Below are 24,390 nucleotides of genomic sequence, written 5' to 3'. Positions count from 1 at the left end.
CAGAAGATTAACCAGCTGAAAAGTATTGTCAGCATTAATTTTGCTCTAATAAATGACTCTCTGAAGCTATTTAGCAGTCTGTAATCTAGATACAAGGCTATTGACCTATGATGGATAGTACTGGATTTTGTTTGTAAGCTTTGACTTAAATTGTCTACTTAATTTGCTGCAGGTCAGATCACAGGATTAGTGGTAAAGGCCATTATGTGGTTTGAATAAAAATAGCTAGAGGAATGGAATGAAAATCATTGTGTTTATTAATGTAGCAATCTTTGCGGTCATGTAGTAGTAAACTGGTAGCCAACAAGATGACAAAGACCTGTTTGTGTTAGCTCTAAATCTAGGCTTTGTTCTTAACACAGTTCCTGTGAGTTGCCTGGGGAGGAGTTGTTCAAGTCAAGTTGATAATTGGCTGCAAACAGGGTGTCTCTCAAACTGAGCAGGAAGATCTTGAGAACTACCTATTTCAGTACCTCAACAGTGTTGCATATATAGACTGCTTTGGATTGGGTTTGGTTTTTTTAAGCAGTGGATCTGACTAGAGTGATTCTGGATGCTCCAGTCCTGGAGTCACCAGTACATGAAATTACACAGATTTACAGGAATGAGTCCAGCTAAGGGCCATGAAGATGATGAAGACTCTGGAGTATCTTTCATATGAGGAGGGACTGAGAGAGCTGAGACTAGCACAGAGAGAAGGCTCGAGAAGGACCTTATCTATTGTATATAAAAACATGATGGGGGAGAATGAAGAAGAGGAAGGTAGACTCTTCTTAATAGTGCCCAGGAGGCAATGGTCAGGAGGCAATGGGCACAAATTAGTACACATGATATTCCATCTGAAGCTGAAGAAAACCCTTTCTTTTGCTGTGAGAGAGGTCAAACACTGAAAGAAACTGCCTAGACAGGCCACAGAGACTCCATCCTTGGAGGTATTCTAAAGCCAGCTGGATGCTGTCCTGGGCAATGGGCTCCAGCTGACCCTGCTTTAGCAGGGCAGTTGGACTACAGTATCTTCAGAGGTCCCTTTGAAACCCAGCAATCTTGTGATTCTAGGTTGTAATACAGGTTGAGCAGCATCTGCTTCCATCAGTGGGAGCCTCTTTCCTCTATTGCCTGTTTTCACATAATTGGTAGGTACTTGCTGGTTTTGAGAGCTTGATCTGTCAAATTTGCCTGAAAATAGCAACTTCAAAAGGTGATGCATGTTGGAAGGCGGGATGGGGGGAATAGATTCAGAATGGGCTATTTGTAGACATAGTCACACAGAGCAGTTGCAAAGAGTGCATCAGTCGACATTTTTATGGGAAAGCAAACAAAAATTCTTCAATTTCTTCAGTGTGAGGAGCTGCATTGTAAGTGTTCTTGATGTTGGGAAGTATGTTGAGTACTGACCACTTCATTCCTTAGCTATGGTACAGCTTTTACACGTGCTTAAGATTTTAAGTTGAGAGAAGTTATGATTAGCCTGCTGTGGTTGCCCAGTTTATCAGAACTTCTTGTGCATAAACTCGATTGCTGTCGTGGGTTGGTTGTGGCCTTATTTTTTTTTCTCTTTCCATTGTATTTTATTGCATAGTTACACTTATTAGTGGGGAACAAGGAAAACAGAATTGTCTTGTTTTAAGTTGGGTGTATTTCTAACAATAACTTTTTTGCTATTTGAGGTTAGATTGTATTTTTCTTTTGTAAAGAATCTCTGTCTTCAGCTGATAAGCTTTTATGAGTGCATTTTCACTTGTTGCTACATAACATCTAGCTCAGTGAGAAGGCTGTTCCAGTTGCACTCTATTTCAATAGAAACATCTATTAATGTTCATTATGGTAGCTAGTTGATGACAAAGAACCATAGCTGGAGAGTAGCCTTAAGACTTACTGTAGAAACAAGATCACAGGATGTTAGAGATTGGAAGGCTCCTCTGGAGATCATCAAGTCCAACCTCCCTGCCACAGCAGGACCATTGAATCTAGTGCAGGTTGCACAGGAATGCATCCAGATGGGTCTTGAAAGTCTCCAAAGAAGGAGACTCCACAACCTCTCTAAGGAGCCTGTGCCAGTGCTCTGCGACCCTCACAGTGAAGAAGTTCCTCCTCCTGTGTTGTGGTTTATCTCCATTGCCCCTTGTCCTGTCACAGGGAGCAACTGTGCAGAGCCTCTCCCATCTCTCTTGACACCCAGCCCTCAGAGATTTATAAATATTTATTAAATCCCCTCTCAGTCTTCACTTCTCCAGTATAAAAAGCCCCAGGTTTCTGAACCTCTCTTCATAAGGCAGTGCTCTAGTCCCCTAATCATCCTCATAGCCCTCCATTGAACTCTCTTGAGAGGATCCCTGTCCCTCTTGAACTGGGGAGCCCAAAACTGGATGCAATATTCCAGGTGAGGTCTCACCAGGGCAGAGTAGAGGGGGAGGAGAACCTCCCTTGATCTGCTGGACACACTCCTCTTACTGCATTCCAGGAACCCATTGGCTCTCTTGGCCACAAGGGCACATTGCTGTCCCATGGATAACTTATTGTCCATCTGGACTCCCAGGTCCTTCCCCACAGGGCTGCTCTCAAGCAGATCACCTCCTAACCAGGTGCAGGACTCTGCACTTATCCTTGTTGAACCTGATTAGGTTCCTCTCTGCCCAGCTCTCAGTCTGTCCCAAGTCTCGCTGAATGGCCGCAGAGCTTTCAGGCTTATCAGCCAAGCCTCCCAGTTGGCCACATGAAGTAAGAACAAATTGTTTCACTATGACATTCTGCTTGTAAGAACACTGTACTGAGCAGGTTTACTCTCAAAGTAGGCTGTTATCTGCAGCTGCACATTGTAATAGGCCAAAGTTTGATGCGTAGCACAAAGAATGTATAGTGGCTATGCTCCCTGCTGAGGTGAAAAAGTGAGGAAGCTCGGCATGGTTTAAATTTTGCTACCAGTTCTACCCCATGAAATGTTGGAGATTAAGGATGAATGAGTATTCCATAGTAGAATTAGTCTTATTTTAAAGAATAGAATACTACATGAAGGTGGTAAATACCACATGAAAAATGTGCTGGGTTTGTGCTTAGGAACTATATAATCAAAGGCCCATAGTGTGTGTTTACTGGCTTGTGGTGAAGACAGGACAGACTTAGAGGAATAAAACAGTGAATAGTGTGCTTTTGTATAATGTTTACTTCCTTTTTAAAAAAAATTTCATAGTTCTTTGTATCATTTTGTGTTAAGTTTATGTGTAGGACTCTAACTCAAAAATTTTTCAGATTTTGCTTCAGATGAGAAACATAATAAACTGCAGAGATTCAGAAGGCTTTGTTTTGTATACTTGTGTCTTCTAGTCTCTTAAGATGTTCAATGGCATGAAAGTCAGGAAGCCCTGGTAAAAATCAGTCTCAGTTTGGAAAAGCTGATAAATGCAGAGTTAACTTTGAGCAGTGGTTTGTCAGTAGTCTTTTTAGAATACATAGAATAAACCAGGTTGGAAGAGACCTTCAAGATCATCGCGTCCAACCCATCAACCAATCCAACACCACCCAAACAACTAACCCACGGCACCAAGCACCCCATCAAGTCTCCTCCTGAAAACCTCCAGTGATGGCGACTCCACCACCTCCCCAGGCAGCCCATTCCAATGGGCAATCACTCTTTCTGTATAGAATTTTTTCCTAACATCCAGCCTGAACCTCCCCTGGCACAGCCTGAGACTGCGTCCTCTTGTTCTGGTACTGGCTGCCTGGGAGAAGAGACCAACATCCATCTGTCTACAACCTCCCTTCAGGTAGTTGTAGAGAGTAATAAGGTCACCCCTGAGTCTCCTCTTCTCCAGGCTAAGCAACCCCAGCTCCCTCAGTCTCTCCTCGTAGGGCTTATGTTCCAAACCCCTCATCAACTTTGTTGCTCTTCTCTGGACTCGTTCCAGCAAGTCAACATGTGAAGAGCAGTTTTACACAACAGAAATCGTATTTTCTAAGTCAGGCATGGTGAATTTGGTGGTGTGCAAAGCTTCAGGAAGAGTTATTTCTTCATGTGAAACTATCAAGAGTGACACTGACAGTTTTCTGAGTTGTTTATCCATCAGTATGCCTGAAGGATAAGGTGGCTTTATTAAGATCTCTGATCCTGTAGGTACTGGGCCTGTAGGCTTACCTTTGAACGGAGGTTTATCATAAGTGAAGTAGTAAGTACATAAATTTCTTACTAGCAAGATAGGTTACTTAAGTTGTTTTGTTGGATTTTTTTAAATAGTGATATTAAATCCAGTATTGCCTTGATTCAGGTGTTGGAGCTGCTCGAGCTGGAAACCTTACTTTCATGGTTGGTGGAGTGGAACAAGAATTTAATGCTGCCAAAGAGTTGCTGACATGCATGGGTTCTAATGTGATCTACTGTGGAGAGGTTGGAACTGGACAGGTAATGCCTCCTGAGGTGTTACTGGTTATCTCAGTCTTGTATTTTTGTTGTTTTGTTTTTCTTGAACCTAATCTTTTATTCCAGAGCTAAATGCATAATAATATGTCTTCATATTTTTTGCTTGTTTGCTTGTTTTCAACCATGTGTTTATACAATAACCTCATGGTACTTTACTCCAGCATGTTGTAGAGCTTAGCACCAAAACATCTGACCTGTTACTTCTCCACACTGGCTTGTTGAGAGGCTTCTTAGAGGGACAGACTTTATTTTTGTTTCTTCTGAATTAGAATTTACTGAACATTCTGAAAGACCAAAAATCTCTATGTGCCACATACACTAGCTGAACTACTGTACTAAGAAAAAAAAGTATTTCCTAATCTTTGAAGAAACCACAGGGCAGCTCTCATTGACTTTATGCTATTGTAGATCTGTGCTTCCTGGTGGTGCCTTTACAAGAGAGTTGTCAGAACATATTTTTTGCTTTCATACTGTCCCAGACTTGGTTAAAGAAGATTCCTACATCAGGTCTATGAAAATACAGAAACTAATTGACAGTTTAACTTATTTTCAGGCTGCAAAGATCTGCAACAACATGCTCTTGGCCATCAGCATGATTGGAACTGCTGAGGCTATGAATCTTGGAATCAGGTTTGTTTGATGTTTTTGTGTTTGATTGAAGTGTTTTTTATGTTAACATTTTTTGAGTTCTGTGGTTGACTTTTGAGATAGTGATGATTAGATAGCATAGATAAACTTTTGTCAGAAGTTTTATAAAACCATTAGCATGCTAAAGGTATTATTTAACTAAAGTGGAGCTGTGCAGAACAGGAATATTGTCTTGTGTTGGCTGTGCAGACGGTTGCATTCTGCATCTGAAGTTTAGACTTTATTTGTTCTACTCTAATGCAATGTACAATAACATTTGTCTTGCATTGCAAACACACAGAGATAACACAGAGGTAACTTCTTGTTTGTATTCTAAGTTAATGTACATTATATTCAGAAAATTGCACTCCCATATGGCTTTTGTTGGTTTTGTTTAATTTGTTAAATTATTCCAAACTATATTGCAAAGTAAGACTTCTGGTACTGTGTGTGTATCAAATTAACATCAAAGACAAAAAAAGGAGGGGAAAAAAGACAACATCTACCTTTCTGTTCAGCTGCATTTTGTCCTAATTGCCAAAACTCCTCCTTTGTCAAAAAGCTGGAGTATGCTCTGCTTCCCATCGGGTCAATGAGGAGAGTGCCATTTCTTTTCTAGCAGGTGGTATGTCTGACTTGTAAGTGGCAGCATACTCAAACAAAGTATTTTTTCCTTTCCAATTGTAGCCTGTTTATTTTGCTTTGTTTTTCCAAAGAGTGCATGCAAGTACCCGTTCAGTATCACAGTATTTGAACCTTTCATGAATGCTTTCAGCCATATCTAAATAATTTGCAAATTTATAGACAGAGAAGTCCTGTGTTTGAGGAGATTATCTTGCAGTTGTGTGTCTTTAAGGGCTCTCCATGAATTATTTATCTGCTCAGATGCATCCTCAAAATTGTCCTGCTGAAGCTACACATCCTGTAAATACTTATCAACCGGGCTTTAGACTGTGTGTTCGTGTGGATTTGATGCACTATAAAAACAGCAAGAGGGCATCAACTGCTTAAATAAATAAAAAAGAGCATCTACATATGTGCACATATATGAGGCAATGTAATGGATTCACATTTCCTCTTAATTACCATATCAAGATGCAGTTGTTTTATTGAATTGCCCTTGTCTCAGATGTTAGACTATCTTGACCTATTAAGTTGTCATGTTGTAATTGAGATAAAAGAGGAATTTGCTTTGCATCAGTGCTAATTGGTTTATCAATATCCCGAACCATTTACATTTTAAAATTGAGAGTCTGTAAGATACTGAAGCATGTCTGCATCAAGCCATAATAAAAACACTAGCATTGTTTACAACTATTGTAATCCAGTGTAGTGTAAAGCTTTCATCAGGTTCATTGTTAAGCCATGCTTCAATTAATAAAGCATATGCAACTGATTTTTCATTATATCTTTATCTGCATTTCTAGGAATTGTTAGAGTTTAAAATTGAAGGTAAAATAAAATCTAGATGTTTGGAAGACAGATACTCTGGGCATGCAATAAGCCCTGTGCAGAATGGGTTGATGTCTGCAGTCACCATAGCTTTAAGGTGTTTAGAATTTTCATTTTCCGTGTTATCATTTTTTCAGCTTAAATTCTGGCTGAATTTCTATTCAGCATTTGTAAGCAGCATACAAACCTTCCCACCCTACAATCAACAGTAATCAGAAAGGATCTGCACTTGTAAAAGAAACCTGCTGATTGTAACCTGGCTTATACAAAGAGAAAAATCTCATTTAGTTCAAAACCGCATGAGGGAGGTTTAAGACAGAGGCAGTAATTTAAAGCCTTATGAACTGATTTAGAGCCCTTGCATTGATTTTAATGTGCTGTGATTTAAATCCTGGAGAAGATGACTTCTACTTGTAACTAGACTAAGAGCTTTCCACTTTTGGTGTGTACAGATTACTAATAGACAAATTAATGGTTGTAACTCCAGTTTAGAAGTTTTGCTACATTTGTTAGATATTTTTATCCAGGTCTGCAAAGGATACCATGGCTGCCTAGGCTGGAAAGAGTAGAGAGCTGAATTTTGTTTATTAGATTGATGCATAGCTAGTGAATAAAGTCTGACTCTGACCTAATAGTGGCAAAGGACACTGGAAAATGAAGAAATTCGTAATAGGAATTGTGGAACTTAGACATGTTTTAAATTTCTAGTTAGAATATAAAATAGCTTCATGTCATGCATTGTGTATATGTGCTACATCATTTAAATCTTAAGTTTTAGGAACTTTGGATAATTAGTTATTCAAAATATTTCTCACTGAGCTGGATGTAACCAGAAAGTCACACTACAGCACCTTCCAGAAACCAATATATGCTCTGAGTTTATGTCTTGAAAACTGTGTGAAATTAATTCTATTCATAAACCACTTACTCTCTAATGTGTTCATAAACCATTGAGCCTAAATTTTCATTTTCTGAAGCAGAGTTACTGTTCTATTCATTTAGGATGTTTAAAGTATATCTGCTATTGTTTTATTATGTATTTGAAATGATAGAATTTCTCAGACTCCAATGTAAACAGCATAGGATTTAGTAAGGAGGAGAGAAAACTGACATTAATAAGCAAAAACTCCACAATATCCTCCCAGACAAGCAGGCAGTATTACTATATATTTTCTGCATTTATATTCATTGCCTTATATTGCTATTCTGCTTTACTCTAACATCATCTTTCTTTACTAATAATCTTCATTTACTAATCTGTTTTCACTGGAAGTGATTTGGTTTAGATTCTGTAACTGGGTGTTTTTTTTTCCCCAAAAGGAAATCCATCCTGAGTTTTGACCACTGAAATGCTTGGTTTGTTATGTTTGGGTTTTTTTTTTTCCCATCAATTTCCTGATGCTTTGTGAATGTTGCTACTGGAAGTAAGGAGGTGTGGCATTTGTATTATCCTTTTGCTTCTTTTTCCCCCCTGGTGTGATAGTGCAGCTTGCTAGGGCAAAAACCTGCAGCAGATTTTGCTCGACAGTTTAATGGAGAACGTTGCGTGTTGCAAAATACTGTAGTGACTTACTGTGTTAAACCAACATGCAGACTGCATGTAAATTTCACCAGTAGGAAATAAAAACATTACATGCTACTGTCCACAGCCAGAGACTGTTTTTCTTCTTGCTGATCATCTGAGTGTCAGTAACTTCGTTTCACTGCAACTCAGGGCTCAGTAAAAGAATGCCTAGTACTAGCAAAATAAAGCTTGGAAATGAAATATTGCTGATACCTGGTTTGTATTTAGGTCAGATGGAAGTTGCTGCCTGTCCGGCAGTTTATGGTCCCTTCAGAAACTGCCTGCCACGGACTTGGGGAAGACAGAGCAAGATTGCTTAACGTGGTTGGGAAATAAGGGACTAGGAGAGCAGTTAGAGCTCTATGGCAATAACCTCACTGCAAAACCGCTTTTGTACTTCCAAGAGCAGAAGCCATGTCTGTATGGAGAGACTGCAGTGGCACCCAGATTTATGCCAAAAGCTTCAAATAAAGCTCTTTCCTAAGCAATTTTATGAATGTGTGAATTTATGGCTGCTGGCTTTTTTTGGATATGTAAAGTCAAAATACGGTAAAGGAATTTGGCCTTCTGATGCTGAGTCCAAAGGTAGCTTTGCTCTCTCGATCTGGTTTCTGTGAACACCCCTGGCCTATAGATGAAAGCCATAAGTGGAAATAGGAGTCAATAGGGTAGAGAGGAGCATATGCTGCAGGCTAAAGGATGGTTAGCCCTGGGCCCATTCCCACTGCAAATTTTAGAAAGAGAGCTTGAAAAGTAATTCCTCCAAAATCACAGTGGCTCTGCTGCCTTGGGCATGGGGCTGTAGCTAAGTCTTGTGAAGGTTAGTAATGACATTTCAAAGCACCTTACCTTGTTTAAAACACCATTGGCAAAGTTGGTTTTAAGCTGTGGTAGAAGGGCCCTAAGGTTCTACGTGAATACATGCAACTTCATATGGCATTTGTGTGAAGCACCCTGGGATGGACAAATCTCAACAGTTCAGCTACTTCAGTTGTTAAACTTTAAAATTTTGTGAGATTCCAATGTTTCTGTCTGTTCTGAACTTTTGGTGGAGTGTAGGAAAATTTCAGTAGGTGGCTTTATCAAAAGCTCAGCACAAAACTTGAGTTTTGAGCAGTGGCCAAAACCATTTAACCTTTTTTTGTTGTTGTTGTTGTTTTCTGTATGTGTGTCCATTGCTGAGTTTCTGCTGTTCAGTTCATTAGAAATGTTATCGAAGAAGCATTGATTTGAAGGAAGCAATTGTTTTTTCTCTATTATAAGTACATTTAATACATGGGCTTCTTTTCTGCTTATAAGGGAGAAGAACATTTTGGTAATTGTAAATTCACACGTGCATGCACAAGCTCTTGCCACATCCAATGGCAAGTTGTTATGGGGACTGGCAGACTGTCATCATTTTGATAGCTTGAGCAGTATATCTCCTGAACAGCAGTGGAGCTCTTATGCAGAGAGTATCATATGTTCCCAGCCAATTTACAGGGAAACAGCAATAACATTTTATCATGGTTGAGAGCCCAGTAGCTGCTTCCTATTAAACTTGCCCTTTCAGATACCTGTCTTGGATTAATTTGTTGATTTCAAATGGAAACTCAGTCTTCTCCACTGAAGCATGACTTTCTAGGATAGACTCTCACTGAATGACAATTACTGTATATTCTAGCTGGTTTCAGACCATTACAAGCTTTGGGCACAGTGGAAGACAGAGGACTTCTTCAGTAACTGAATTTAATATATGTCTAATTTTAACTGTCAGTTATATATGCACCAGTGGACGAATCCTTAGAAAGATGAAATGCAAAGCACTTCTAACTTGCTCTTATTAATGATACACTTGCTGCAAAGGAGGGGAAAGGGGAAAAAAAATAGGTTCAGGTCTCCTGAAAAGAATCTGCATGGTGTTTAAGAGCAATGAATTCTGAAGAAGCTGCGATTTAAACTTACACTATCTTCCTTTTTCTTTTCCTAGAGCAAAAATATGCCAGATGTAGTACAGACAATATTTTACATATCTGTATAATGTTATCTTTTAAAATATGCTTTCACCAAGAGGTAGTTAGAACAGAGAGAAGGACATTCTTTGGGAGGGTTATATGCACCTTGAAATAATAAGCTCTCTGTCTTGCAGTATACTCGCAGCTGTAATTATGGGCCTCTGCATGCAGCTAGATAGAGCAGAAGCAGGCACCACACTGCTAAAAATAGTGATCTGGAAGTAACAATGATAAGGAAACAAACAAGCCAAGAGATTTCTTTTAGCCAAAACAGCAACCCCTGCGTTTGGAAGCTCAGGCATTGTCTGCTCCCAGTGCAGGTTTTTAGGATGACAACAGTTAAAAGCAGTTATTCGGAGTGCCTTCAGAGCAAGACTTTTGAGGCACTATGCAAAATAAAAGTATAGTTTAAATACTGTGAAAACATATTGGTGCTGGGAAAATATTTTTCTCCTTTTTTTAAGTAAATCACCATTGAAAGCATTCTGTTGAGTCTGAGGGTCCAAAAATAATTTTTTTTTTTTTCAAAATGAGGGGAGTAAAACTTGATCCTATTCAGGCCAGCAGGAGACTTTCCTCTGAATTCCAGGGGCTGCTGTAGCAACTCCTTAATAAGAGCTCACAGTAGTAATGCAAAAAAGCTACCTTTGTGGTACAGAAGGCGATCTTGCTTTGCATTAGGAGGGCAGAATTACAGGAGCCACGCCGTTATGGGAATAGGAACCATGCAGTAGGGACTGCTATCTTAAATATAGTTTATAGAATCTGAAATACCTGCTGGAATAAATAAACACAGGTTTTAGCAACTGTTCCATTGGTAATGAGCTTTTCCCATCTACACATTAAAACCTTGAGTGCCTGGAAGTGGTGTTAGGGTCACCATGGCTGTGGACAGCTGTGGTGTAAGTGCTAATATAAAAACCTTCATAGAAGGTTTTGATATATCCCTTCTAAAATGTCATTTTCTCCTCTTGGATCATTACTGGAGATAATTCCTCTGCTTGCTTTTTTTGTCATGAATGTAACTGAACATTTGTGCAGGGACAGATAAACTGCTGCTGCTGGTCATTGGTATAAATGCAATTGGTGTAAAATTATGCCCGCAACTTCACATGAAGGTAAATGTGAATTCGTAAGAGGGTTAATTTGCTATAATATTGAAGAACTTTCAGGGTCTTCATTGAGCAGCAGTATGTGCCATCAGCTCCATAACAGAACAAATGACAATTCTACTTGGACAAGCATTGCTTTATCAGGATCAGTAACCTTATCAACGGCTGACCCAGAACTATAATATATGTTTGCAAATAGATAACATATCTCGCAGTGAGAGGCAGACTTGCCTCATAAGCAGGAGTGTATAATGAAGATTTAATAGCAGCAAAACAAAGAATCCACAGATGTACACAATAGTAGTATTCTTTTGAGAAGTGCAGCGTTTTTGTTCCTGTTGTCAGAGCAGGATGATTTGCATTATCTTGCATCAGCAATGCACTAACATGCACATATGAACATATCACCCGAAGACTGCCACACTTGCTTGTGAAGTTTTTTGCTTTGTTCAACTTTAGAGAATATAATTTTGTTGAGAGGAACAAGTATAGGACCCAGTAGGTAGCAGAACAGAGGGTGCATTTTAGCAATTTAAACAGAAGGGAACTACTGTTCTCAGAGGACCTTTATTTTGCCTGCAAGGTGAAGGGGAGCACTTAGAGCAAAAAGGGGGAAAAAAGCTTTCAAAACCTGCTGCTTAAATGGGGGATTGATGCTCTTTAATTTAAGATACAGCATCCCTACCCCCAATATCAATACTCTGTCATTTTTCATGACTTATAATAAACGGAGAGAAATGATGGTAGGGTCTTAAGATATAAAACGAGTCACCCATGTCTTGTGCGTTTTGACATTAACGCTTCTCTTCCTTGACCTTTGACAGATTGGGCCTTGACCCAAAGCTGCTGGCCAAAATCCTAAATATGAGCTCAGGTCGCTGTTGGTCAAGCGACACATACAACCCTGTTCCTGGAGTGATGGAAGGAGTACCATCTGCTAATAATTATCAAGGTGGCTTTGGAACAACACTCATGGCGAAGGTACGTAACATATGCATGTAAAATGTGCACGGTTTCTTCTCCCTGGGCTTCCAGCAAATGTTTGTCTCAGTGAAAATTTATGGTTATGGGGAAATAAGGGTGCTTGAACAGAGGAGAACTCAACCTCTTACTATAGCTCTGAATTAATGAGTTGTGAAGAGGGCTTTCCCTTAGCCTCCAGCCTCTTGCATGATTGCTCTAGAATTTAAGGGGCTAAGATCAAGAGAGCAATTTGGGGAAATCCAGGTGACCTAATAATGTGCAAAGTGGCATAAGCATCTAAGATTTTGGGCCCAGTCTCTTCCAGATACTTTAAACTGTGGACATGCCTCTAGCATCCACTTCCTTGATAAACCAACCTCTTACATGCTTGTCTTTTGGCCTGAGGCCATTTGGAATGCAGAAAGCAGACAGATTTCAACCCACACACTGCTCCCCCCGAGCCCTGCAGTCTGACTTTCTACTGGTATCCGCACCATGCAGTGAGCTCTCCTGAATTGTTTTTGTTGGTGGTAAAAGTAGTGCTTCTTATGAGTAATAACCTAGTAACCTAAATTACTTGTCCATGAAGTGGGAGATCTGTTTTTTAAGTCCTTCTCAGCATGAGGAAATTGTAACTTAAAGCTATCACATACCAGAAGTCTGCACCTTCTGCCACGTTTTTGGCTGTTTGAGGAAGAATAGTGTCCTGAGTTGCTCTGTGGTCAGGAAAGCAAAGCTCTTAGAAGCCAGAGAAAGTAGGCAAGCAGGTCAGGTCTCTGCATTCCACTGATGAGGGAGACACACAGCTGGAGGAAGGAGCTACAGAACTCTAACTCTTGAACTACTTATGCCCTCTTGAACTACGTATGCATTTAGCACATTGATTGCCTAAGGTAAGTTATAAAACCAGTCCTGGAAGAGATCTCTCATCTAAGTATGTAAGTGCAGGAAATAATTTCAGACTGAATATTGGTTTCATGGGGATACTGTCCTGTGGGAGACATTAGAGTTCGCACAGGGCAGATTTTAGGCACACTGATTTGTGAGTGCTCCCAACTGGTAAGGCTATTTTCAGCTCTTCCACCTACAGTGGGAATTAAGCATTCTTTCAGGCTACTTCTAAGAGGGGCCTGCATCTCCTCTGGAAGCTGCCTTGAAAGATCATCCTTCCATTGGAGGGTTAGCAGCTTGGCTTGTGCCTGCTTAAACTGCCAGCTTTTCATTGCAAAGCATCAGTGATAACTAAGAGGAGAGTTTCTCAGAGGGGTTTGTAATTACTGTTCACCTTTTCTGACTGTGCCTCTCCTGTCAGTCCTGAAGAGTGCCTTCTTCAGGCTAGAATCCCCTTAGTAAGAAGGAAAGACGCTAAATTCCTCTCATGCCTCTTGAACAGTGCTGTGTTCTTTTATCTAAGTGGAAGATTACTTGAATGAGTAAGTAGCCAAGACAGCGGATCCACGGTCAGGATATTATTTGGTGCAGTGCTGACTTCTTTTAAGACACTGGTGCTTAATTTGTGGAAAGACTTTTGCTGCCATCCATTTCATCCTGGTGTGTGACATACTGTGCGTGCAGTTCATGAATTGCTCAACTCAGGGACTTGTTTTCTGGGAAACACAGAGCATGCTTTTGCAGTTAAGAAAAAAGAAAAGCTTTATGAAAAGGAGAAAGAGGTAGATACAACCCTGATGTTGAGAGCAAAATGCTCTGCAATTAAAATACTAAGGAGTGACTCAGTAACACAGTGACTAAACACATTCACTAAATGTCAAGTTGCTGCTCAGGTATCAGATGCAGTGGAAGTCAAAGACTTTCTGGGGAAAAAAAAAGTGTTAGCATTGTATCTCTCAAACAAAGCCAGAGGTTCCTTATTTTAAGTGTTTGGGACAGAAAAGTTTGTCAGACACCTCTGAAATACTCTCCAGTCTCGAAATCTGAATTTAGTCAACTTAATGTGAAACCTGCTCTAAAGATTTTGCATTTTATAACTGTAGTCCATTTCTTCTCTCCCATCTTTGTGTCCAAGGCATTGCAAGCCAGAAGTTCCATCTTCTATTCACAGCACAGTTCCTAATTAAATGTCATCTTTGAATCCTGAGAAGAGCTAGATTTATTTCATACTAATCTTGACTCACGTCAAGACAGGCTTTGAGCTTTATTCTCAATGGCAATTTCATTTACATCACTGCAAAATAAAACTAAGGATCCAGGTATTTCCAGTGTGAACACTGGAAGCAGATAATAGAATCATAGAATCAATAAGGTTGGAAAAGACCTCAGAGGTCATTGAGTCCAACCTGAAAGAAATGCTGAAATATACTGAAAGATACTGAAAGAGAATCTCTTTCCCTGTTCCACACTGAGAAAAAGTGATTACAATAGTTAGTACAGTTGAGACATCTGGAAGATGTTGTCAGTTCCAAAGAGTATGAGAGAAGCCATAAACCATGCTTTTCCAAAAGGGTCAGCAAATTTCTTTCAGAGCTGTTTTGTACTGTTTCACCCAAGGACTCTCCAGTCTCAAGAGAGAAGGTGCAAAATATTTCACAATTTGAAGCTAAAGCTAAGATGTACTTAAAATTTTGTTTGCTTGTTTTCTAATTCCAAAGCTCTAATCTATGGCTTTGGCTTTGGAGTCAGGAGTCCTTATCCATTTAATTATTACTATGTCAGGTGTTTCAATTGTCTTAGAGCCAGAGTTTCATTATTAAAGTGATCAGGGCCTGCTTTATGAAATTGTATTTGTGCTTTCAGGCTAGTCAGAATTTACAGAGAGATATTTTTTCTGTGAACGTCCCTTCAGAGAGAAATAGATCACAATCACTACTGCAAAACCCAAGCACCTTTAGTGACTTCAAGTTAGATGATTTTTGCCCTTCTACTATTATTCCACGACATGATTAAAGCTTTGTTTAATAAAATGGATAATATGGCAACACGTTTCATAGAGTTTGGAGAAGGTGAGGAATATGTCATTGAATAACTTATTGTAAGTGAAGTGCAAGTACCTGTTCCTGGATTTGTCAGGTCATCAGTCTTTCAACAAAATGGCTAGACAAGAAGGAATGATCTGCACTGATGCAGATGCAGAGTATTTCAGATCCTGTGACATCTGATACACAGGATTTTCCCATTTTCCTAGATCTTGAAGTCATTCGAGGGTAATAGGAAGAGTAACTATAATTCTGATTTGTATCAGAATGACCTTTATAGAGCCGATTTACAGATCAAAGTGACATTTAGAGAGTAGAGTAAGATCTTGAATTTCCTTGTGCTAATTCAAATCCAGACACACAGAAAGTAAAGACCTGTCTTGTAAGTCATCCTTGAGAAGCCAAAGGTGCTCTCAGCAGTACCTATAGTCTCTCAGTTCTTCCCTATCAAAGATCTTTTATTTATAGAATTTGCAGTGGTTTTGTCTTTCTTTTTTTTTTTTAACTAAACCATCATGGTCCTGGATGGACAGGAAGTCCAGGCATTTCCTATTAACACTTGAGAGGTTCTTTTGCAACCTCCTTGAAATGTGGACCGCAAAACAGATTTCATTAGCAAGACCTTATAAAGGGGATTAGAGGCCTGTCAGCCTTACCTTGGTGCTGGGGAAGATTATGGAGTGATTCATCTTGAGTGTGCTTACACAGCCTGTGCAGGACAGCGGGGGGATCAGGCCCAGTCAGCATGGCTTCCTGAAATGATGGTTCTGTTTGGCCAACCTAATCTCCTTCTGTGACCAAATCATCTGCTCAGTTGATGAGGGAAAAAACCGTGGATGTTGTCTACCTGGATATTAAGAAAATGTCTTTACTGGAAAAGTGGTCATGTATTGGAACAGACTGACCTGGGAGATGGTGAAGTCACCATCCTTGGAGGTGTTCAAAAGACATATGTAGACATGGCACTTCAGGACATGGTTTATTTGGCATGGTGGCATTGGGTTGTTAGGTTGATAGTTGGACCTGATGATCTTAGAGGTCTGTTCCAACGTAAATGATTCTATGATTCTAACCTCAAGTGCAGGCATTACTTTCATACTTAGACAAGAGATCTGCTTTTATATCCAGGCCCTTGTTAGCTTTTCATTCTTCAGGTGGTTTCATGTCTGACTCAACTTAGAAGTCAAGACAGCCTTTAGCTTAGCTTGCCATTTCTGTCCAGCATCCTGTGCAGCTGACTGTTTCTAGGTTACTATGGCTAGTCACTGCCTTTCAAGTCTGTCCTATTTATTTCAGATTATAGCTGCAGTTGACCAAGGGCTCCTGGAGGACAGATTTCAAATTCATCCCCTTTGCAATCTCCCCTCCTTTTCTTGCCCCAAATTTAGTGTTTAAAAATGCAGTGTAGTTCTTCTCCATATCCCTTTACCTTCAGTCATTAAAGAAAACTTTGAGTTGTAGCAGACCCAAGTCCCCTAAGGAATTCTCTAATACATCCTTCCAGTTAGGCTGCAAATGATTCATATTCACCAAGTGTCCTGTGCCTCTCATTTTGCCAATAACTGGTCACATTACAGTAAATGTATGTATGCTAAGTGGCTTCAATTTTGTTGTTATTCAAATCCCTCCTGCTTGGTTTTTAACCTGATTGTAGGAAGCAAGACATCCTCTTGCCCAAAGAAGAAAATGATGCCATTAGAACCGATGCTTAAGTGATGAATAGTCAAGGAAATTTTATTTTTCCAAGATGACATGACAAAGTGGGCAACAAGAGCCTGAGACTTGCTGACAGGTTACATAGTGATCTAGAATATTAAAATTCCTCCTGTCCTGTCCTGAAGGAGGTTGCTTGCCTTGCAAAGGTTAGGGTTGTTCTCTTGAAAAACTTTTAGTTATTGTTTCAAAAATTAAAAACTAATCAAGACTCCCTTCTTCCAGCAGCACTGCAGTTTTAAGGCTGGAGTGTTGTGTTTGTTGGCAGTAGAGTTCTCTTCAAAATGGAAGCCAAATAACCTATAATATGTACATGGCTATTTATATCCTGGTTTCTCCCCTGATTTTTCTCTTTTTCTTTCCTTCCATTCTTCCACTCTGTCCTCTTCTTCCCTCTTCTCCCTTCCCACAGGATCTTGGCTTGGCCCAGATTTCTGCCACCAACACGAAGACACCAGTTCCTTTGGGATCCCAGGCACATCAGATCTACAGGATGATGTGTGCAAAAGGCTATGCCCTGAAAGACTTCTCAGCTGTGTTCCAGTTTTTACGCGAAGAGGAATCGTTGTGAGTTGTCTTTTGGAAATGGACACAAACCACATTTTTTTATCCTCATAGCTTGAGAAGTGTATATGGGTTTAATCACATACTGTACATCCTGATCCCATACAGACTAATCATCTTGGGTTGCCTAGAACACAATGAACTCCATGTTTTGTTTTGTTTTCATGCATCTTGGACAAGAAGCAAGCCAGAGGAAGAGGTTGTGTGGCAGCTTGCCAAACAGTGATTTCTTTTTCTTTTCTTTTTCTTGTTTTTTTAATAACCATCAAAGTTGGGGGTTGGGTTGGTTTTTTTTTCAGCAGATGCAATAAATAAATATTTTTTTATGAAACACATATAACATAGCTGACATTGTGGCTGCAAACTGAGGTGAAGCTTGGGTAGCAGAAGAATGTTGCATAGTGATTTTATGATATGCAGTGATCTATTAAAAATGAATATGGAAAAAGGGAAGATTTGTTCAGTGAAGAAACGCAGCTCAAGGTGGATTTTTTTCTTCCCCCCTCCCCTCCCCCCTTGGACCTACTAGCCATGAGTTGATGAGCACTGAATTTCACTGGGATTCAGGTTGCAGATTAAGTTTATAGGCACATTTTCCCAAGTGGAGAGCTGTTACAGCATATTTACCTGATAGACTTAGTTAAAGTGACATAGAATGTGTGTCCCTCACGTAAAGCTCCGTTGTTGTATTTTGCTAACCCACTTTTATATCTTCTTGCATTCTGTCACACATTTTCAGAACTCGAGAGCAGCACATGCTAGAACTTCTAACAAACTGTACATTTGTTTTTAAGTATTTTAAATCTAAACAAACCCCATTATTTTGAAAAGAAATAAAAATCTATACTGCTAAACACAATGCTGGTTGACATTTTGCTTCTTCTTTTCATGCACTCTTGTGTTACATGCAGCTGATGAAAAACTTGTACTAAGTGGTCTTATTTTTTCATGTGCTTGGTTTTCTACAGATTATCTTGCAAACCCAAGCTCTTCCAAAGCATTTGTGAAATGCAGATTGTTATGTATTTGCACATGTAGTCATTTAACCATTCACTGTCTCCTTGGTCTTGCAATCATACAGGTACACACTCTGCTTTATCAATATACTCTCGTTGAGCTCACTAGAACCACTCATGTTCAGACTCACTTGCAGGCTCTAAGCTTATTTGGTAGGTTGAAATTCCAACCCCCAGCTAATCTGAGAGAATTATCCCCCAAAATAAAATTTGCCAGACCAGCTCAGTTGGAAGCAAATGAAGCTATATTTACAAAGACACTAAAATCCTAGAAATATGAAATGCAATGAATATGTACAGAATATACGATATTTACAGGTATTTGCCATTTATAAACAACACAAGAACCCCCCTGGACAAAACCAGGGGGGCTGCCAATAGCTTCCCCCTCTTCACCCCTCGACAAGGGGGGAAAAAAAGAGGAGAAAAGCAGAGAGTAGCTTGTTAGCCACAATAAGAACACAGCCAAGGTCAGCAACAGCCAAGCCAAAAGCTACCAGCTAGTGTCAGCTAGAGCGAAGAGATGAGAAAGAGAGAAAAAGTTAGTTTACACAACTAACTTTATGTTAGTTATCAGACTACTGGGATTATTCAGACCTTATAATTATTTTTCTTTTACCTCCAATGGTAATTTATTTACATTCTACCACTTTCCACTCAATCTGTGGACAATTTCCTAGGCATCAGCCTGAAACCGACACAGCTTAATGGCCTTGCTTAATAGCATTTGCATTCTCTTTTTGGGGGGCTGCCCAGGGAGGTGGTGGAGTCACCATCCCTGGAGGGGTTCAAGAGGGGATTGGACGTGGCACTTGGTACCATGGTTTAGTGATGAGGTCTGTGGTGACAGGTTGGACTGGATGATCTTTGAGGTCTCTTGCAACCTTGGGGATACTGTGATTCTTATATATGCACATCTGAGTAACAAAATTGGGTGCTTCAGTTCGCTCAAGTCTGTGAATGATCCTCTGAGAACACAGACATTATCTTTTAAGACATCACCCAAGTGTCATTAAACAGTACTGGTTGATCTTTTCAGTTTTCTTTGAAAACTGCATGCTGTTCTAGGGTATTCTGGGTTATATGTAAGCATAGGACTACTGGGAGCAATCTGACTTTTAAAGAAACTGTTTGGATAAAACTGCTGTTTCTACAGGATTGGATTAATTCAGAAATGAGACATAAAACTGCCTGCAGTCAAAATCTACTGAAATTGCAAAGGCAACCACTCAAATGGTTCCTGGAAATACAGTTGCAGATGTACGGTTCACAAGATCACCTCCTGTAACATTTTTTCCTAGGGAGCCCCTGCTTCATAATACAAAGGACAGATCTAGTCTCATCGTTAATTTGAGGTCGGTAGGATCCCTGTTCATCTGAAAGTTTTCAAATGGATGATGGGGTAAGAAATTGTAGGACAGTCCTGGTTAAGTTTTGTCTCCTCTGTGTTTGACTTGGAGATCTGACTGGCCTTTGCAGGACTGCTGAGATGTGGTTCCTTTTACTGTCCATCCCAGCCTGTAGTATGCTATGAATGTGTTTGCTGGCAGCACTGGGTTTACAGAGTCACAGAATCCACCAGGTTGGAAAAGATGTCCCAAGATCAAGTCCAACTGATCACCCAACCCTAACTAACCAGCTAGACCATGGCACTAAGTGCCTCATCCGGTCTTTCTTACTCGCAAATGTGGATTTTCCTGTCACCCTGGGCTTGCAGAAAGCATAATCATTTGTCCTCTGAAGGCATTATATGCCTGTGTAGGTGTTTGGAGCCATGAGGGAAGACAAAATGCTCAGACACATTCTTCGAAGCTGTTACCTTCTGAAATCATAGAGTCTCTGTTAAACAGGTAGAAACTTTGTTGGTATTTTCATATCCTCCCAAAATCTTGTAGTCTTGTAGTTTATGCTTCGTGGGGTTCTTTTCTCCTCCGCTCCTCACAACCTCTGATCAAATTTTAAATTCCTACTGCAACACAAAGTTTGCTCAAGTTGGAGGAAAGGCTGCCCTAGTGCTATTTTGGCAAGCCATCAGAATGTTCTGTGGTCTCCTTCTTGGAGGAGGATCTTGGCTGAAATTAAAAACAAACAAACAAAAAACCCCAAACCCCAAAAACCCCAGCTCCAGGGCAGCCGGCCAGCATGTAAAGTTTTTAGAGCAAGCAGTTAGTTTGGCAGAGTGAGACTTGTTTTAAACAAGTCTTATTATGGAAAGTGCCTGGAAACCTTTAATAATGTCCAATACCTACAGCCAGTACTATAATTTGTATTAGAATACACTTTTCCCCCCACACACACACACACAATTTTGCAGAGGAATACTCTGTAACTGGGTACACATAATGGTGGTGATATTCATGCTAGCCATGGCTATTCTGCATGTGCCATAGGTATGTAAATGTACCTTTTGCTTGGGGTATGCTTCTGGTCTGTGGAAATTAAGCAAGTACTCAAACTATTCTCATTGCCCAAAACGGGTGTGGAAAGCTAATTTGTTGAGTTGAACAAAAAAGACTGCAAAATTGGTTGCATTTCTACACTAATTACCTCCTGTTACACACACACAAATTAGTTGCAACAAATGAACTGCCTATTTTGTAAATGTCCCAAAGGGAAACTTGAGGTAACTTTCTTTTTCAACTGGTTTAAATGTTAAACTAGCCCTCCCATCATGCTTACTTTGGAAACTTACCTATATCAAATGCCCTTTATTGACTAACAGGAAAACATTGACAACCAATAAAAAGTACTGATGGTTTTAGAAAAGGAGAAATCCTAAGCAGCCTTATTTATGATTCAGTATAACCAGTCTTAAAGCAACTATTTTTGGTGGTTGTTTAACAGATGAGGCCTTTCTATTAGAACTGCTGAGTACTATATTGCTTTAACTTTATTTATGGCTCTTACAAGCCTCGGGAGAAAGAGGAGAAACTCTGAGCAAGTAACAGTATTCTGCGTGATATTCTGGCTCTGCTTTAATCAATGGGAAATTCACCATTAAGTAGAATGCTGCCAGGATCTCACTGTGTGCATTGAATGCCTGTGTGATTCCAGTGCAGATGTGGCTGGGCAGTGACTGGCTTGAGAGCAGCCCTGAAGAAAAGGACTTGAAGGTGTTGGTGGATGAGAAGCTCAACATGAGCCAGCAGTGTGCACTTGCAGCCTATAAAGCCAACCAGATCCTGGGCTGCATCAAGTGTGGCCAGCAGGTGAGGGGGGTGATCCTCCCCCTCTATTCCACTCTGGTGAGACCCCACCTGGAGTACTGTGTCCAGTTCTGGAGCCCCTGTTACAAGAAGGATCTGGATGTGCTGGAAGGTGTCCAGAGAAGGGCCACAAGGATGATCAGAGGGCTGGAGCACCTCTCCTATGGAGACAGACTGAGCGAGTTGGGGCTATTCAGTCTGGAGAAGAGAAGGCTCCAAGGAGACCTAATTGTAGCCTTCCAGTATCTGAAGGGGGCCTACAAGAAAGCTGGGGAGGGACTTTTTAGGGTGTCAGGTGGTGATAGGACTAGGGGAAATGAATAAAAAAAAAAATAGAAATGGGTAGATTCAGATTGGATGTTAGGAAGAAATTCTTCCCCATGAGAGTGGTGAGACACTGGAACAGGTTGCCCAGGGAGGTGGTAGAAGCCTCATCCCTGGGGGTTTTTAAAGACAGGATGGATGTGTCTCTGAGCAACCTGCTGTAGTGTGAGGTGTCCCTGCCCATGGCAGGGGGGTTGGAACTAGATGATCCTTGAGGTTCCTTCCAACCCTAACAATTCTATGATTCTATGATGTAGCTCTGGAGGAGGCCGAGCCCATCAATGGGGCAAGGATTGTGCCACATTACTGGCATCAGGGTTATGAGAAATTGAGGTGGTGGCTGTGGGAGGAAGGAGCCAGCATGAGCTGGTGAAGTTGATACTGCCAGTCTCCATCCCAGCCTTGTCCTGCAGTGGATGAGAGAGATGCTGAGGGGACCAGAATAGCTGCTTTTTGTGCCTGCCTGAGAACAGAGCTACCTGTCTTTTCAGCTGTTGAAATCTTTCAGCTCTTTCCCACAAGAAGATTTTATTAACCAGTTTATGGAACAGAAAGCCTGGGGCCACCCCTGGAACAAGCAGAGAAGTGCTACCTTTGTACAAGGGCTACTCTGTATAATGCAATAGATGTCTTTCTATACTTACAGTCTACCAGCTTGATTTGTTAAAACCAAGTCTATCCAGGCACAGCTCTGAAGGTACTGATTTGATTTGTTGTGATACCTGTTGGCTTTGGTTTGTCTTTACATCATCATCATCCTGCATTAGAATAAAGAAAAAAAAGCCCTACATGTAATTCAGCTTTCTCAAGAAAAGCTGAGAATATTGTCTGACTTCCCAAGACTGGGTAATAAGTTGAGGAAACTTTGAAGCTGTTTAGAAACCTCATGTGTTGGGTTCTTTTTGGTGCCCCTGGCTAGGGCTTTCTGCAGTGCTTTAAGTTTTGCTAAGACCTCAAAGTTTAGGAGACTTGCAGAGGGAAAGCTTTTTTATTTGCTTCTCCAGTTCTTGAAGCTTTTACTGCAAGCTTTGCAAAGCTGAAAAATTGTATTTCAGTAGTGGGAGAAAGTTAGTTCAGCATCTGCAAATTGGAATGAATGATGCCTTTGAAAAGCTCAAGCTTTCAGTGTCAAGCATGCCTGCGATTCTGTGCAACAGCAGAACGGATGCCGTGGGTTTTAAATGCTGCTGGTGCTTTTAAGATTTGATGCTTCCTACATGTGATTTGTTGCAGCCTGTCCTGCCTGCTGGCACAGTTACTTGGTTTTGGGGTTTTTTTTGGGTTTGGTTTGGTTGGTTGGTTGTTTTTTTTTCCCCCAAGAAGAATAATAGCAACAGTTACAAAGTTTCCTTGGGTGGACAGAGAAGTAATAACTTCATGGTGTGTGCACTGCATGTATGACATGGAAAGGGGCATCCATATGGCAGTGGTTTTCTTGGGGGGGTTGGCATTCAGCATGGATTGTAAACAGAAGCAGGTGGATAAACCTTTCCAAAGTAATAAATGTTTTGGTAATAACTACTGTGTAATTAAAGTCCATCTAGCTCTTCCTGCACTTACACCCGACTCTTCTTTTGACCTCGGCCCCGAGGTGAGGTCTAGGTTTTCATTTGAGGTCAGAGATAACTCAGTCTGTTTCTTTGTTTACCTTTGCTAAGCCTCTGTTAGTGATGACAGTGTTCATTTTGGTAGATGCTGTGTGTGGAGATAATAAATGTGCTAACAAACGTTTTATGAAGCTCACTAATTTCACAAAGACTTGGAGGGCTCTATGACAATGACTTAAATACAGCTGATAAGATGTTTTGCATGAAGATGAAATGCAGCTACCCTGGAAAGAAATGCAAATACTTTTACAGTACATTTCAGGCCTTTACAGTACTTTTAGAAACTAAATTAAATGTATTTTGTCTTGTTGAAATTTAGAGGAGGAGCCAGGCAAGTAAAACAAAAGATCCTTCAAATGTGGTGGGAGACAAGTTTTATTTGGCCAGAATTAAGTGTTGCTGCTGTCTGTCTTCCAGTTTGAGACACATGACAAGGCTAGCTTGGATTTATGTAAGCAACTTCTAGTACCAGCAGCTGTGGGGAAGCAAGTGATGTGGAAAGTAATTTAAAGAATATTTCTTAAGCTTTCTGAGCTGTCTACTTTGTTCTGAGTGCTTTCTTCAAAATCATTTAACTGGGTCATAATTACTAGTTGCAGGTGTACCTGAGCCAGTTGTAAGCTAGCTTTTTTGCATATCTGCAGCTCCTAGTACCAGAGGCTTTCCTGTGAAGTTGGGTAAATACTGGGGCAGCAGGGCTGTTTACAGTACCTAAGCTGGCTAGTTTCTGGCTAGCAATAGTAGGTCATTGTTGCTTTCCAGTCATGTTATTCTATGTCTATAGAGCCTGAAAGCTTTCAGTGGCCAATATTTAGTAGGCTCATGTATTGGATGCTGCAGCTGTTACCTGGTTTACAGCATCAATTTCCTGTTTGTATGATGCCTTGGAAAGGTCCCCTTGATG

The 24,390-nt window shown here is 40.4% G+C and overlaps 1 protein-coding gene across 1 annotated transcript in view; it reads left to right on the top strand.

Annotated features, from left to right (window-relative positions):
- The window catches only part of HIBADH (3-hydroxyisobutyrate dehydrogenase), an 87,977-nt gene extending 70,372 nt beyond the window's left edge, over positions 1-17,605 (top strand). The window contains exons 5-8 of the mRNA XM_054161202.1: positions 4,260-4,393; positions 4,965-5,041; positions 11,985-12,141; positions 17,182-17,605. Of these exons, the coding sequence (XP_054017177.1) occupies positions 4,260-4,393; positions 4,965-5,041; positions 11,985-12,141; positions 17,182-17,340 (527 nt within the window). The 3' untranslated portion in view covers positions 17,341-17,605. The remainder of the gene's footprint in view (positions 1-4,259; positions 4,394-4,964; positions 5,042-11,984; positions 12,142-17,181) is intronic.
- The last annotated feature ends 6,785 nt before the right edge of the window (positions 17,606-24,390 follow it).

Source organism: Dryobates pubescens, chromosome 4 (assembly GCF_014839835.1).
Source record: "Dryobates pubescens isolate bDryPub1 chromosome 4, bDryPub1.pri, whole genome shotgun sequence".
NCBI lineage: Eukaryota > Metazoa > Chordata > Aves > Piciformes > Picidae > Dryobates > Dryobates pubescens.
The sequence above is the reverse complement of the archived record's forward strand: the minus strand, read 5'-3'. Positions and strand labels throughout refer to the sequence as shown.